Genomic DNA, 16,359 nt, shown 5'->3' on the forward strand with positions numbered 1-16,359 from the left:
AGACCAGCAGAGTTCATGTCAAAGCCATCTGAGAGCATTCATGGCAATAACCCAAAATGTCATCTCCTCTGTCTCATGATCCATTTTCAAACAACACAAAACAGAACCAAGTAGCACTGGGTTTCAACGCTCAATTGTCCTTTTTGCTGGGCTGGAAAAAGATCATCTAAAAGAGTCAATTCAGGCAAGGGCACCGAGTACACTAAAACAGAGGAATCCCCTCAAGAGGCTCCAAGCGACGCCTGCCTCAGTCCAACCAACAAGACTCTAACCACAGAGAATCCCACCAAGGAGACAGACACTGATTACACAACCATTGGATTAGGGTTGGAGACCACCCCTGTAGTGAGGCCAGCCCAGGAGTCCCTCCAAAGCCAGGGATCTCTCCATATGTCCAGGCGGCCCCTACTCTGACCTTGCGCACCAGTCCCATTAAGGCAGTGGGTAGGAAATGGGGAATGAAATATTGAAGAGGTGGGCCCTGGCCTCACCTGCTGCAGCCCAGCTGGTCACAGTGAGAGGGGAGGGGAGGGGGATGGACACAGGCCATTAGCACTGGCTGAATCACCTCTCCACTGCCCCCAGAATCCCCCAACACCCCCAGCATCCCCCACTGCCCCCAGCCTGCAGAGGGTCAGAGCATCAGCGCTGAGGAGACACCCACCAGCCTGACATGCTTGAGTGGCACCATCAATCACAACCTGAACCCCCTCACACGCTCTTGCTGCCTCTCTCTCTCTCCCGCTCTCTCTCTCTCCCGCTCTCTCTCTCTCCCTCCCTCTCCCTCTCCCGCTCTCTCTCTCCCTCTCCCTCTCCCGCTCCCTGTCTCTCCCTCCCGCTCTCTCTCTGAAGGAACACAACACAAAAACAACAGCTTATATGCTGCACTGCATAGATGCTTGAGCAAATAATAATGCATGTAGATGGATTTCTGCAAATGTGACAAATGTTTTATGTCTACTCCCTCACACACACACACACACACACACACACACACACACACACACACACACACACACACAGAGGCAGACACACTCAATATCCCCCTCTCGCTCCCCTCTGCCCTGTTCATTCTTCACAGCCCTGACACACTCGGATGCTAACGCCTTCTGACAGCCGGCAATTATGAGAGATAACAGGCTCTCTCTCTCTCTCCACTGGCCGGGCTGTGCTGGGTGCAGGTGGGGAGGTGCAGAGGGGGGGGGGGGGGGGGGGTTGAGCCTCCGTGACCTCTGCAGACCCCCCTCACAAGAGGCGGGTGATTCATGGAGGCCAGCAGACCGGAGATATGGACTCAAGCTCACAGCAGTTCCAACTCACACTATATTGACTTGTAGCGAGGCCCCCAGACCGGAGATATGGACTCAAGCTCACAGCAGTTCCAACTCACACTATATTGACTTGTAGCGAGGCCCCCTGTTTCAGGCGGACATCATCAACTCATCCTGCCGCAATGCTCAATGGTTAGATATCTTTCAATGCATTAGGCATCGCTCTTCTTTGTCTTTGGAAGTGTTTGTGTGCCGGTGTTATTGTGTGAGGTTGAATGGGCATCACTCTTGGTTAGTCAATCTATCAGAAGAGCAAAGCCATCTATTCTCTGAGGTTGGAACTGAGAGTGAATGAGGGCAGGAGGGATGATAAACTCAGTGGGACTGGTTTCCATTGCAGTTTTATGCCAAATAGAAGTTGACAAAACACAATAGCAAAAGCTCTTTGTTTCCATTGAGTGATGTTATGCAATTAAAGCTGGGCTTTCTCCTCTCGCGATAGTCATTCCAATTAAAATTGGCAACAGATCTCCAAGATCTGATAAGTCTTGTCACTTTAATTTTGATTGTCTCCTCCGCAATAGCTATGATAGTGATTATTCGGAGGCAATGAGGGCAAGTGATGCATGCAATAATGTCGGGAAGGCAAAGCCCTTATACTTGGCAACGGCCACGAATCAGACCCTGTGGATGCAAAACTTTATCTCGAACCAACTGTAAGAATAATTCAAAACGTGCCATGTTTTTGAACGTGTAGTGTTGTGATTTAAATGTGGAAAATGTGTTTCCTTTTCAATCTTGTGAAATACTGCTTTGTCAACTCATCTGAAAAACATTGTATAAACTTTATTGCAATATAAGAGTGTTTTTTAATTAATGTGTTTCTATTACTTGTTATTTTTTTTCAGTTTGCAATTTGAAATTGCACGTTGAGCAGGTTAATGAAAGGCCGCCTAGTGTCTCCTCCAGAGAGGCACGGAGGGGCCAGTAAACTTGGTATCAGCCAGCAGAGGAAGTAAGGGAGCGCTCTCATCCTAAAGTCTGATTCCTGAGGCTCAATTAGAGGCTCCTCTCTCAGACTCCCAGTAGAGCTGCAGTGCCCCGTCGGCCTCACTGAAATAAGCCACTGCCTGTGCTCACACCACACATCAGTAGTAAAGAGGAAGGAGAAAAATATGAAATCAAATAAAAAACAAATATTGGCGGATGGGTTCTTCGTTCGGTTTGCAGTTTGCAGCAAGCTTCATGCCACGTAGCCTTCGGCAGAAGAAAATGGGGGGTGGGGTAATTGCGTTAGCGTCCGCTCATTCCAACATCTCACCAGCTAAGGTTGCCAAGAGACTGCTACTTCCACAGCACACTGCTTCCCACCACCCACGACCTGTGTCCCCTCAGTAGTTACAGTCTGCTTCTTGCCTGTGCTAGGGACAATTAGCACCGGAATCAAGCAAGGCACTTTCCTCTCCATTTTATCTCTCCTCTCCATTTTTTCTCCTCTCCTCTCCTCTCCTCTGTGAGAGCTGAGGGAGCAGAGCAAGACCGCCATACAGGGAGGAGACTTCAAACCTGATGATGGTGGTGGTGATGATGATGACGGATTGTCAAGGGGAAGCAGTCTATCACTGTCCTTCTTCCCAAACGTGGAGCTGGGCTGGGAAACGGAGGAGTGTGATGAAGGAAGGAGGAAGAGTGAGGCGCTGACGGCACACGCCCAAATCTCCCCGTCTCCAGGAGACACCAGGACACCTCTGTCCCACCCACTCTGATCTCCAATCACACTAATGAGTGCATCTCCAGCACTGCCACTAACACACACACACACACACACACACACACACACACACACACACACACACACACACACACACACACACACACACACACACACACACACACACACACACACACACACACACTCTCTCTCATGGACTTCTGCATGGCCTCAGGTTCAAACTTGCACTTCATTAGAGGATAAAGAAGCAGATGGGAAGTAGAGAATAGAAACACACACACACACACACACACACACACACACACACACAAGGCAGAGAAGGGAGATAATTACGTCCCCCTCTATTGGAGGCAGAGCTTTAATCAGTGTGAGGAATAGCTCTTTCAGCTGGTGGGGGAGGAAGGTGATGTCTGGCCCTCTCAGCTCACGGTGCCACACAAAAATTCAGAAAGCCCATCCAAGCATGCCCTAATGAAGCCATAGTCTGCCAGTGTTAACATGAAACACAGAGTCCATTCACACTTCGCCTATGCGAGCTGATAAAGCCTTTGTTAACATCTTCATAAAACACCCAAAAACCCATCCAGCTCACCCCTGATTTTCTGCATAACTGAAAACCAGCTCCAGTCAGTGAAAAACGGGCAGGCACAGTGAACAGTAACTAAATGCATGGGTCATGTCCATACAAAGCCAGGGTGACTGCGATGGTCTGACAGTATCTGTGTGTGTGTGTGTGTGTGTGTGTGTGTGTGTGTCAGGGCCAAAGAGTGCATGGGGTGATGGCAGATTTGACTGATGGCAGACAGCTCTGAAAATCATGGTCTGTCCACATGAAAGATGAACTACAGCACTCAATGCTCAGAAAATTGACCAGGAGACAAGCACTCCACTAGGACAACAGAGAGAAAGTGTGTGTGTGTGTGTGTGTGTGTGTGTGTGTGAGTGTGGGTACCCGTGCACTGTGTGTGTGTGTGTGTGTGTGTGTGTGTGTGCGTGTGTGCGTGTGTATACGTGCACTGTGTGTGTGCCCGCATGTGTGTTTTCTAAAGACATTGAGTAAGATGGAAAGAGAGAGTCCAGCTACATAGTCCAGTCCAGCTACCTCTAGCTTCTTCCCATCCTCGTCGTACACAGACATGGTGACCTCCACATTTTTGGGAGTGGTCTTGCTGCCTTTGTCAAACTCTCCTTGGACCAGAGTCACATAGATGTCATTCCTCACGTCACCTGAGAGCAGAGACAAAAGGTTATACACAGCGCTCACCGTCAAATACATACCAGAAAGAGGATTATCTTCCTCATCATGCAAAACATCTCTTTCTCTGCTCCAACTGCATGGCTGAACTCAAGCTAAGCTAAGCTAACTAAGTAGTGACTGACGTCTATCAATCAATCAATCAATCAATTCAATTTTATATAGCGCTTCTCTATATACCCGAAGTCGCTTTACAGAGTCCAGAGTCCAGTAGTCATACACACACAGTCATACCGGTGGTGGTAAGCTACCTCAGTAGCCACAGCTGCCCTGGGGCAGACTGACAGAAGCGTGGCTGCCTATCAGCGCCAACGGCCCCTCCGACCACCACCAACATTCATTCATATTCATACAATGCAATGCATGTCTTTATGATGGTGGTCTATGGTGTGATGGCGGTGCCCACCTGGCATGATGATCTCAGGGAAGCCCATCTTGCGCGCCACAGCTGTTGACCGGTCCACCAGATGGGGGAAGTCTTTCCGGATCTGATGAATGTCTCCAGGAAGGCGCTTCAGGGTCACCCACAGACCTGACAGGACCACCGGGAAATGTTTATTTGGCAACCTTTCACTACAGTCTATTTCCATCATTCCAGTCATGCTAGCAATACAATCATTATTTCAGAGCTGATTATTTGCTACTGTTTATAAAGATACAACCTTCACTATTGCACTATTAAAAGGAAGACATTCAGTCCAGAGTGTTGTGTTCTGCAGTGGCGATGCCTGAGGAGTGACATGAATCTTTTAACCAGCCTCCGCGCTAAAGGACTCAGATGCTCCTATCAAACATTCTCAATCTCAGATCAAAATTGGGATTCATGACTCATCTCTTCAAAAGCCCTCCTCAGCCTGTCATCTCTGGCTCCGCACACTCCTTCCACCTCTACCTCCCTCCACCTCTACCTCCCATCACACTCTCTCCACCTCCACCTCCACCTCCCATCACACTCCCTCCACCTCCCATCACACTCTCTCACTCTCTCCACCTCCCATCTCACTCCCTCCCTCCCTTCCCTCCCTCTGTCCTTCCCCTCCCCCTCATCCCTCTGAAGTCCCACTAATGCTGCCCTCCACACATGGCCGCTTTAATGAAGCAGTCTTCTGGCGAGGGAGGGAGGGAGGCTGGGGAGAGGGTTTGACATGCAAGTGTGTCTGACACTGCGTGCTACTCCCCGTGCCTCTCGCTCACGTCTGGCCTGAGTGGAGCTGGCGTTTATGGAAGCGCGTCTTCATGCGACATGACACCAGGCATGGAGCGGGCCCACCCTCCCAACCCCACCCCCTCCACCCTCCACCCTCTCCTCGCCTCTCCTCCGCCCAGTACAACAAACAGTCATATCGCTCCGGAGATGTTATCCCACTGCCAGACATGTAAATCGATAAACACGCCCGTCAAGACATGCTGTTAGTGTCTGCACAATTGACGCGGAAGATAATTTGCTGGGCGAATACAAGACTGCACTACACACACACACACACACACACACACACACACACACACACACACACACACACACACACACACACACACACACACACACACACACACACACACACACACACACACACACACACACACACACAGAGATAATAATCTCTGTAGCAAGAAAGAGTGAGCAAAAAAAAGAAAGATTAGATTGCTTTTATCGCTCTCCACAGCACCTGTTGTGTTCTTTCAGGTAGTGACTTACTTCTCCAAATCTACTCTGTTGCAACAGTTCTTTGGGATGAAATCTAATTAAGCACACACCAGACTCTCCTCTCATCAGACTACAGGTGGCACGCTCATTTCTCCCAAAACATTTTCCACTCAATTAATCATGACTGAAGCCATTCCAAAGATTCCAAATTTAGCACTGGAGATGCCAGGGAGGGCTTGACACTACATAAGACAAACTCAAATACCCAACGCACCATGATAAGACAGACAGACACAGATAGTTAAGACATGCGGAGGGAGCTGCATTCATCTCTAGCACTCCCTGTTGCTGTGGTTACCTTGGCCCTTGTGGTTGACCTCTTTGGCGGCGATGACCTTGTTGATGACTGTCTGGAGGAAGTCGTTCTCCCCCGCCACCCTGGGTGAGAAACGGGAGATGTTCAGCTGCTTGTGGCGAATGGCGTCATCCAGCGCTAGCCTGGAGTATGCACACAACAGGCCAACACACCACGAGGGAAGGAAGAGCAGGAGGACGAGCCAGAAAGAGAGGGAGAAAGAGAGAGAGAGAGGGGGGGATGCAGAGGGTAGGTGGTGATGGGAGGGAAAGAGGTGGGTGGTGGGGTGGGAGAGAGAGATGGAGAGAGAAGAAAGAGAGAGAGAGAGGGACACACACCAAATAGTGATGCAAAAACTGGGACAGGGGATAAAGCCATTTGTTAGCCAACAGTGGGGTAGGATGGATAACGAGAGAGAGAGACACACAGAGAGAGCATCATTAAGAACAGGGCACCGACTGCCTTCTCCTCATCCTCCTACATCTTAGCCAAAGACTTGGGAAAGACAGTAGTCTTGACTCTGTACAGGCCTAGGTTTGAGTCAGGCCCTCAGAGAGAGAGAGAGAGAGAGACAGCAAGAGTGTGAGAGAGAGAGAGAGAGAGACAGAGAGAGGGAGTGTGTGTTTGTGGTGCCCCTCAGCCCTCACCCAACCCCTATCCTGACCCATCTGTCACCCCTGAGGCAGATCAGCGAGCAGGGCTCTCTCTGCCTCGGCTCTCCCTCGTTAAGGCCCGTCAAGCGTGCAGGCAGGGCTCCTAGTCTGCTAGCTGGCAGGCTGGCTGGCTGGCGTGGCAGGGTATGCTACGTGGCACAGACTGGTGCAGGGTATGCTAGATGGCACAGACTGGTGCGGTGTCTGGCGGTGTGTGAGTGGAAGCCAGCAGGCTGCGGGAGCAGAGTGCAGCCCCAGTGCCCTGGCACTGGCAGTGGCCCCAGCGGTGGCACCGGTGGGCGACAGATGTGTGAGCAATGGGTGCCGGGTGTGCAGCAGCGAACAGCTGGGACAGGAGAGGCAGTACATGGGTGGGGATGTGTGCCCAAGTGTGCCGGGGCTAGAGCTAGTATTTACCAGCACAGAGATGAAACAGCTTGAGAGGAGAAGAAGGGGGGGAGAGAGAATATCAGAGAAGCATGAAGATAGACAGAAAAGAAAAGAGTGGTCTCAAAGTGAGCTTTTTCCTCCACTTATAGTGTCAGAGGCTTTAGAGAGGTGGAATTTTATGAACAGAAACAAATGAGATGGTAGAGATCCTGTCCTCACACATCAAAACACTTCAGGAACTCAGAGGCGCTATACACACCAAAAACAGCATTATACAGTACCTGAGCTGAGCTGAGCTGCCAGCTTCACTTCTTATTTAACCAGCAGCCCCTGCCTTTGTGTTCAAGCACAGAAAACAGTGCCCAGATGCAAACAGTTTGGACAGAGCCAGAGAGGATCTCAGAACATGAACTGATCTGCTCCTCATTGCTTGGGACAAACCCTTCTAGGCAAATGAGATAGCATTTCTCTGGGCTGCAGGGAGCATTAGACCCCACCATGCACCGCCATCCAACGAAAACACAAACGAAAGAAAACTCCCATTCGCCGGACAGGGATCTAATTGCATCTCGACAATTATGTCAAGACGGTTAACTTGCCCTCTAGGCCCCCTCTGACTTCCTATCTGCTGTGTGTGTGTGTATGTGTGTGTGTGTGTGTGTGTGTGTGTGTGTGTGTGTGTGTGTGTGTGTGTGTGTGTGTGTGTGTGTGTGTGTGTGCCTGCCTGTCTGCTCTTTGAACAGTACCGAGAGCAGAGAAAATGTGAACCCCCCCTGGAACGGGGAGACGTGCCGACTCGCTGGTGTGGAAATTGAGACACCCTCGTGTTTTACACATCTTTAAAACGCACAAACCCATCTCAATCCCTGCTGTCTGCACAGCACGACGAGGCCCATCATAATTCTTTTTCCGGGATTTTGGCAGAGGTAAGAACTTTCTCCAAAGTGATGGGTTAGCTTTATTAGCATACCTGCGTCTGAGAGCATTTTCAATTAGATCTCAATAATCATGTTAAGGAAAAAGGTTACTGTGCTGCTGCCGCCAGCCCATCTTCAGAGAGAGCCAGCAGTTAATGAGGGAGCCTTAATGAAGTCAACAGGGAATAGGCAGGCACTGGTGTTTCACACGGAGGCTAATCGGGTGGAAGGGCTTTCAAGTCGAAACAGCAGCAGTCAAAAACTCCGTAGAAATGGGCTTGTTATTATGACAAAATGCATGTTGACACGCTTTGAAACCTTGTTTCATGCTTTTTTAGACAATGTTTTCCTTAAGTGTGTGTGTGTGTGTGTGTGTGTGTGTGTGTGTGTGTGTGTGTGTGTGTGTGTGTACAGGCGTTTGTGCATGCAGATAGCACTATGCACACACTTACGGCTGGAAGGGGATGAAGTGCTGCTTGTCCTCGTCATCCATCTTGCCTGTGATGATGTCTGTGACGTCCATGACTGTGAAGAGAGGCAACAGGGTGTGAGACAACCTGGGCACCATGGACTTACCAAGCCCCTCTGACAACCCAGGATGAGTCCCAATGAATGCCTTAAAGCAACACTCCACACTGGGACTGAGGCTTCACTGGCCTGGAGTGACTCACTAGTATGTATGTGTGGCATCGGTTTGAGACAAATAGAAGTCAGAAGCTCACTAACAGCAGGGCTACAGGTCGTCCTCCTAAAGATGTTTTCTTTTCAGTCTGAGCTGATACTATTGCAAGGCACCAGTGGTCTCATGCAATTAAGATATGTCTGAAAAGCCTGGAGAGGACTTTCTCCAAAAAAACTTCAACCCCCGTTCTCCCTTGTGAGAGTCTTTGTGTGTGTGTGTGTGTGTGTGTGTGTGTGTGTGTGTGTGTGTGTGTGTGTGTGTGTGTAGCAGAGAGCCTGGAGGAGAAGTGAGCTGAGCGAGCTGAGGGAGGTGCAGCATCTCCATCTCCAGTCAACAGGAGGTTGATGAGTGCTAATGGAGGGGAGCTGAGAGAGTGATGAAACCCACCGTCTCTCCCTTTCTCCCTCTCTCCCCCTCTCCTTCTCCCTCTCCCTCTCTCACTCTCACTCTCACTCACTCACATTAAAGGTGACAGTCCGCTGGCTTTGATTTCCCCTGCCTGACCCACATAAGGCTTCTTTGTAGTGTGCAGGAAAGAAGGAAAGGAGAAGGGGAAAAAAGAAACCCAGCTAGACGCATTTCCCCCGTCTAACTTCAAAACCATGTTTGATGTTAAAAACTGATGGATTCCCATCCCTTTTTCTATTTCCTCTCCCTTGCTCCCCTTCTCTCTTTCCCACGTCTCACTCTCCCACCGTATCTTCCGCCCCCATCTATCTCTCCATCTTGCTTCCTGTCCATCCTTCCATTTCCTTCCCCCTCTTCCCCATTTAATCCTCCATCTTCCCACCTTGTGCCACCCCCCCCCCTCCCCTCATTATTTTTCTCCCCTTCTCCTTTCTCCTTCACCCCTTTCCGCCCTCCTTCGTCTCTCCCTCCCGTGCAGCCCGCTGCTCATAAAGCTCCTGAGCAGCCCAAGAGGTCCACGTCCTCCAGTCTCTCGTTGGCCCGGGTTGCATCCGACCCCATTCTAAATCATATCTGTGACGAGGAGTCATCAATCTGGATGCCACCCTCCATCTCCTCGAGTAGGACAACACAGTAAAGTGGCGTTCACCCTACGTGCAGCCCACTCAGCAGGCCCACGGCCAATCTAATTCGTTTACTATAGAACGGGCAGCTCGCCCATCAGGGACAAATCAGCCACTAATTTCTCTGTCTACTTCGAGTGAGAATCTCTGATTAGAGGCCAAGCGTATTCATCAGAGCAGGGGCGAGACCTGAGGACAAGTACACCATCATGAGAGGTAAGGAGAGTTGGAGAGGACTTTGCAGCAATCATACTGCTCTTCAGCCCTCAGCTTAGGCTCTGGGAGTTCACTGCATATAGAACATACTGCTTTTCAGCCCTCAGGTTAGGCTCTGGGAGTTCACTGCATATAGAACAGTGGGAGCAAAGAAAAAAACACATTTTGTAGTCTTGATGCTGAAATCTGGCTAACCTGTAATTGGTATGCATAACTACAAGCCTTGCATTGTTAAAAATGCAAAATAGGCCTGACAAATGATCAAGAAAGCTTTCAGGGGAGGACATATTTGAAGCAATAAAACAGAACATACTGTAAATTGCACTGCAATCTGCTGGTAAATCTTTGCACAGCATTTTGCAATTTTTTTCACTTTAATGGAAGAGGACGGGAGAAATCAAGTAGAAGTTGGCTTGTGGAGCCCATCAGCCCACTTGATCCATTTTAGCTTGACTACTTTTGACAGAGGAAAAACAACTCTGGAGAAGCTGGGCTTAGACTCATGTGAAGGCTGACAGGTCTGCACCATATGTGAAAGAGGGCTGATCATCCGTTCTAATGAAAGCAACACTCATCCTGTAATACCACACAGATCCCAGTCCTCTATGATAGCACTTCACCGGGTGCCAGTTCAAATATTTTCTAGAGACCTCCTTCAGGCTAGTAAGGCACAGTTTCAAAATTAAACTGTTACTGTCTTACTTAAAAGTACAGTATGATCTCTTTTCAATGAAATGTGCTGAAAAGAGATATCTTAAAAAGTGGACATGGATCCCCAAAGGGGTTCGCTTTGGCAAGCTAACTGAACAGCCACCACATTATCACAGATTTTCCGTTTTGAACATTCTCTGCAAGTCTAATCAGAAGCTAAGGGAAGCTCAAAGTCTGGGATTGGACCTCACACGAGACCCCAGAAGAACAGGGCAGGGAGGTGAGGAATAAGCGGAAGAGTCAAGAGAAGTCTGATCAAAGCTTTTGAGATGACTAGCTTGATTAGCATGTACGCTACTTTTAAGACCACACAGACACTGATACATAACTACATCCAAAGAGAGCAACGCTGCTCTGGGCCAGTGATTGTAATTCTCCACACTCAGTGGCCTTTAATGATTAAACGGCCTGCCTGCCTGCCTGCCTCCTAGTGCTGTGGAGTGGTGATGGTGAAGGTCAGAGCCCACGTACCTGCCACTCCAAAGGGCCTCCGCAGGCCTGTGGTCAGCTTCTTGGTGTTGTTGTCTCGCAGCTCCATGCGTCCCACGCGCACGATCTGACACACAAAGCTGATCTTCTCCCTCTTCAGATCCTCACTTCCCAGGTCCTGAGGTGAGAACACAAACACACACACACACACACACAGACAGACAGACGCACACACACACACACACACAGACACACACACACACAGAGAGAGGAGCTGTAATAAGGCAGGCATGTGTGTGTGTGTCTCATGGCCATGTTTGCATCCCAACTGAAGGAGACTTGAGGAAGGCCAGAGCAGCATTAAAAGGGTTTGATTAGGTTTGTTTCGCTCCCGTGCTTTCTGATTGGGCGGGTGAGTGGGGCCGAGGACGTGACTGGATGTAGCGCCTTGTTAAGCTTGTGCTGGAACAGAGGCGCCGCGGCTGCAACCATTGATGAATTGATCCCAGTGTTCAGAGGGAGGATAAACTTTTGTTTGGGCGGCCCTTTTCACGGCAAATTGTGTTAAGACTCTCTTTGATTGTGGCAGCTGTTTCAAGTCCTGCTGGCAACCCAACAGGGAATGAGGCACTGGTATCAGGCTCTCTCTCAATCTGATTTCCTTTCCATCTCTCCCTGTTTCGCTGTTCATCTCTCTTCCCCACCTATCTCTTTCTCTGCTCTACACCAAGACTGACCTTTCCCCACTACCTAGTTTCTTTCTCCGGGGAGCAGAACGAAAGGTGGCACTGGCTTGGCCTCAGCGTAGGTGTTAATTCAGCTCTCCGGGTATAAACAACACACACACACACACACACACACACACACACACACACACACACACACACACACACACACACACACACACACACGCACACACACACATCTCCCACTCTGACCTGCATCTAGAGCACAGGAGGCCTCTTGTCAGACAAGCCTGGCTCTAGGCTATAATTACTCTGCATTAGCTGTGTGGGGTGAATATGAATGGAGTTGCTGCTGCCCTAATTGTATCACTTAAGATAAAGCGATATAAGCATTATCAGAGGGGCGCACATGGTCATTACGATCAATGCAGCATACATGAACACCACATAAAGATTCATTGTTTGTAATTGCACTACATGACTTCATACCACACACTGCATTAATCTGAGAGGATTAAGGTTGGTGTTGTATTGAAAGGAAAAGGGCATTGTGTGTGGTCAGGTAAACACCTGTGAAAAGAATCCAATCAGCCCTGTAGAAGCCTTCCAAAGACATTGGACCCAGGGGAATTTAAAGCTGCATTACAGTCATTACCCTGGAGGGGTCCCCATAGACGCCTCGTTTCTACAAGCCCATGACAAACTATTTAATTTGCCTAAACAGAGACGAGACAGAAAAGAACTGACTCCTGACAATGTTCCGGGTAGCCCAGCTTATGTGCCGTCAGTCTAGGTTGGCCTTGAACAGAAGACCGGGGAGGAGGTGTTCAATGTCATCTGATGACCAAGCACTTCTTTTCTATTCTGTCTGCTTGATCCTTTATTCCAGTCATGCGCAGCTCATATTAATTGTGGAGCTCTTGGAAGCCTTGTTGAAATGACCTGCTGGTTTGAGAGATCACATTACACAAGATGTGCAGCAGGCCGCTATAAAAGATAAGTAGCCAATTCATCAGTGCACTTTACATTTATCATTTTTGTTCATTACATATCTTATGAAACTACCACTGCAGCAATCCAATTCATTACTGAAACAGCCTGGTGGAAATCCCCCTCTTAGAACGCCAGTCATGATGGAATGGACACATTTATCATTTATTCATCATCCTGCCACTAGTTGTTGTTGCTGATCATTCATCGGTTTCAGAAATGTCTCTTCACACGGTCACTGAGGCAGAAGATGCACGTGTTAAAGGCACACATGTGCGCACGCATGCGCACACACATGCGCACACACACTCACTCACACACACACACACACACACACACACGCACACACACCGTAGAAGGCTCTTCCTGGGGGAAAACCGTGCAGTGGTGGCACGCATACAAAAGGCAATTCCAGACATACCGTAAAGACAGCCCGCAGATTGTGCAGCTGATCCAGGTCCTTGACCAGCCCAGAGCTGGACCACTTCACTAGGTAGTTCTCACTAGGGGAGGAAGAGGAAGAAGATGGGGTAGTAAAGACCGGAACAGAGAAAGCAAAATGAGGAAGATGAACGAGGGTGACGTGTGCATACATCTGTAGGGCTCAGGCTGTGTGTGTGTGTGTGTGTGTGTGTGTGTGTGTGTGTGTGTGTGTGTGTGTGTACACAAGTATACCTGATAAATTTGGAATCCACAGGATCATAGAGGGACATAAGCACCTCGGCGTCCTCCCCGATCTTACACACCACGTTCTTCAGGGTGACGAACAGAGCGAAGGACGGGGTGGAGGCAAACTTGGCCTGTCTGCTCAGGTCCATGTTCTGCTTCTGGGACTACATCACACATCCAGGAGCAGAATGGACTGCTTAGAGCCTCAGTCCTCATACTTCAGAACACTCAACAATTGTCAATTTTACACAAAACACTAAAACTGGACACAATTACACTTGCTGCTAAAGGATGATCACTCATGTTGCTCATCTTCACTATTAAATAATCGACTAGAAGAACAATGAAATGTACATGCATTGCAATGAAGCTGAATAAAGATAATTTTGTGTGAGAATAAATAGAGGGAATCGAATCCTAATTGTCCTGATCTAATCAAGCTCCTGTTTGCTTTGACTTTGGAAACTAACTTAGAGAAGTAGAAGTAGCAGTAGCAGCAGCAGCACTGCCTCATTTGGCCACCCGCGCTGCAAGAAGGCCCAGCACTGCAGTGTGTTCAGCTAGTGTGCAGCCCTGAGCTCCACAGTCACTGACCCATGAGAGCAGCCAGCGCATCAGGGAGCAGCACACATCTGATGGACTGGCGTGTTCACAAACCACACCTCACTCCCTATACTCGCTAAAAATCAGTGCGATTCGACAGTTACACATAGGTACACACAGTTGTGTGTGTGTGTGTGTGTGTGTGTGTTTGTACTACTGTGCTTCTATGCCATACCCTCTCCTCCTGGATGCGTTCCTCTATCTGTCTGGAGGCGGCCTCATGGGCCCGGAACAGGCTGATGGTGCTGGTCAGGTCTGGGTCCAGGATGTTCCCATCTTGGTTCCTCACCACCAGGTCCAGATCCAGGTACCTGTGGGGCCACAATGGAAGGAAGTGAGATCACATGTGACGCTTGCAGTCACCCTCTCCCCATCCCCCACATTAACCACTACAAGCTCAACACAAAAGAAGGTTCCAGATCACCCTGGAGGGAGCACTGAAGCGGAGCTGCACCACACCGCACACAGTTTCAACACAATCACTTCAAACACTGTGCATTCATTTCAAAATGATCAAATGCAGTTTTCTAAAGGAATGATTGAGGAATGATCAGATTTTCACTCCCTCTCATAATGAGCCAGGTGACTTGGAATAGCACAGTGTGTGATTAAAAATGGGGGTGCTGACAGCTGTTGGCTTACTTGTTGCCGTAGTCCATCTTGGAGGTGACTTTCTGCTTGAGCTCCGTAAGCTCGTCCTGAGGGAGTGTGCCAGACAGGATCTGAGAGCGCCACTCGATCAAGTCATAGATCATGTCACGCACGGAGTTGAACATTTCTCGCTTGTCTCCCTGTGTGTGCACAAGCAATCCGCCACACACACACACACAAACACACACACACACACACACACACACACACACACACACACACACACACACACACACACACACACACACACACACACACACACACAACACTTGTTTTTTTCTTGGAAACAAACCTCTAATCAAGCTTCATTGAAGTGTTTATTTCACTTTGGCAGGCAGTGAAAGCATGTCAGAATTTATCACTACAGACAATATGGTAGTGCAAACAGGAAAGGGAAGGCGATGAAGAGCATTGCTCACATCAAATAAATAAAATTAATCTTAAATGTTTTTCATGTATGAATCTACAGGTAAATAAATGTTGTTTTATAATGAGTGTGTGTGAGTGTGTGAGTGTGTGTGTGTCACTCACCACATAGAGGTCTCTCCATATGGAGGCCCATTCGCGTAGTGTGGTAGTGACCTCCTGCACCAGGGCCGGCTCGTTGGGGATGACTGTCTCTTTCTGCCTGTAAAGGGGGAGGCCCAGAGGACAGCATTACCCCCCCATCAACCCATCACCAAACACCACCATCCATTCACACCCCACCTGCTCATCCCCCAGACACACCCTCATCACCCATCAGTCAAGTCAACCACCCATCCACCCATCCACCCATCCACCCATCCACCCATCCACCCATCCACCCATCCACCCTCCACGCATGCATCCATCTATTTCTGTAGCTGTCAATGCATCCCTTAATGCATTTTCTCTTTTCCATCTTAGTATGTGCACCTGATGGGCTCTGAAAAGCATGTTGTGATTTCACATCCAACCTCAAATGGGAGATATGAGCACCAATTAAAGTCACGCTGCTCACCCAGAATAAAATCTCCACATATGCGCGCACGCTTCGTGCACAAACTGCTCTGACACTTCTCTCCCTGGATGTACATCACGCTGATGTACACTCTTTCATGTGGCAGAGAACGCCGCTTAAACCACCCAGGCCTGAGATGGCTGCCCGTGAATCGGAATTCCAATTAATCCCACACTGAGCACTAATTTGGCAACATTTCCCTTCAAATACAAAAGCCTGTACGTGTACTATCTTTGTCAAGGAAAAATAGACCCTTTCACTTTACAGCAGGCACAAATAATCTGATGTTCTTTTTTCTTGGGGAGAGAGGTTTCTTCTTCAAGGGCAAAGGATTTCAAAATCCATTTTGCTTATTCAAAGAAGTGACCATCAAGAGATGAGAGCAGACCCCATCTGTGGCTGAGTGACTATGCCTCAAGGACACAAAACAGGGCCTTGTGGAATGGATCTCAACAAGGTCATCTCATGAATGAGATACACTGCACTTCATA

At 48.9% G+C, this 16,359-nt stretch overlaps 1 protein-coding gene across 4 annotated transcripts in view; it reads right to left on the reverse strand.

The window, feature by feature from the left end:
• dock1 (dedicator of cytokinesis 1) overlaps nucleotides 1–16,359 on the reverse strand; it is a 202,891-nt gene that overhangs the window by 163,347 nt on the left and 23,185 nt on the right. For all 4 annotated transcript variants that reach the window (XM_031560555.2, XM_012831059.3, XM_031560554.2 and 1 more), the window contains exons 5-14: nucleotides 15,418–15,514; nucleotides 14,878–15,026; nucleotides 14,411–14,546; nucleotides 13,639–13,796; nucleotides 13,385–13,466; nucleotides 11,330–11,465; nucleotides 8,671–8,743; nucleotides 6,262–6,341; nucleotides 4,665–4,790; nucleotides 4,106–4,230 (exon numbers count right to left, since the gene is read on the reverse strand). In XM_031560555.2, coding sequence (XP_031416415.1) covers nucleotides 4,106–4,230; nucleotides 4,665–4,790; nucleotides 6,262–6,341; nucleotides 8,671–8,743; nucleotides 11,330–11,465; nucleotides 13,385–13,466; nucleotides 13,639–13,796; nucleotides 14,411–14,546; nucleotides 14,878–15,026; nucleotides 15,418–15,514 — 1,162 coding nt within the window. The remainder of the gene's footprint in view (nucleotides 1–4,105; nucleotides 4,231–4,664; nucleotides 4,791–6,261; nucleotides 6,342–8,670; nucleotides 8,744–11,329; nucleotides 11,466–13,384; nucleotides 13,467–13,638; nucleotides 13,797–14,410; nucleotides 14,547–14,877; nucleotides 15,027–15,417; nucleotides 15,515–16,359) is intronic.

The sequence above is a fragment of the Clupea harengus genome, chromosome 23 (genome assembly GCF_900700415.2).
Source record: "Clupea harengus chromosome 23, Ch_v2.0.2, whole genome shotgun sequence".
Lineage (NCBI taxonomy): Eukaryota > Metazoa > Chordata > Actinopteri > Clupeiformes > Clupeidae > Clupea > Clupea harengus.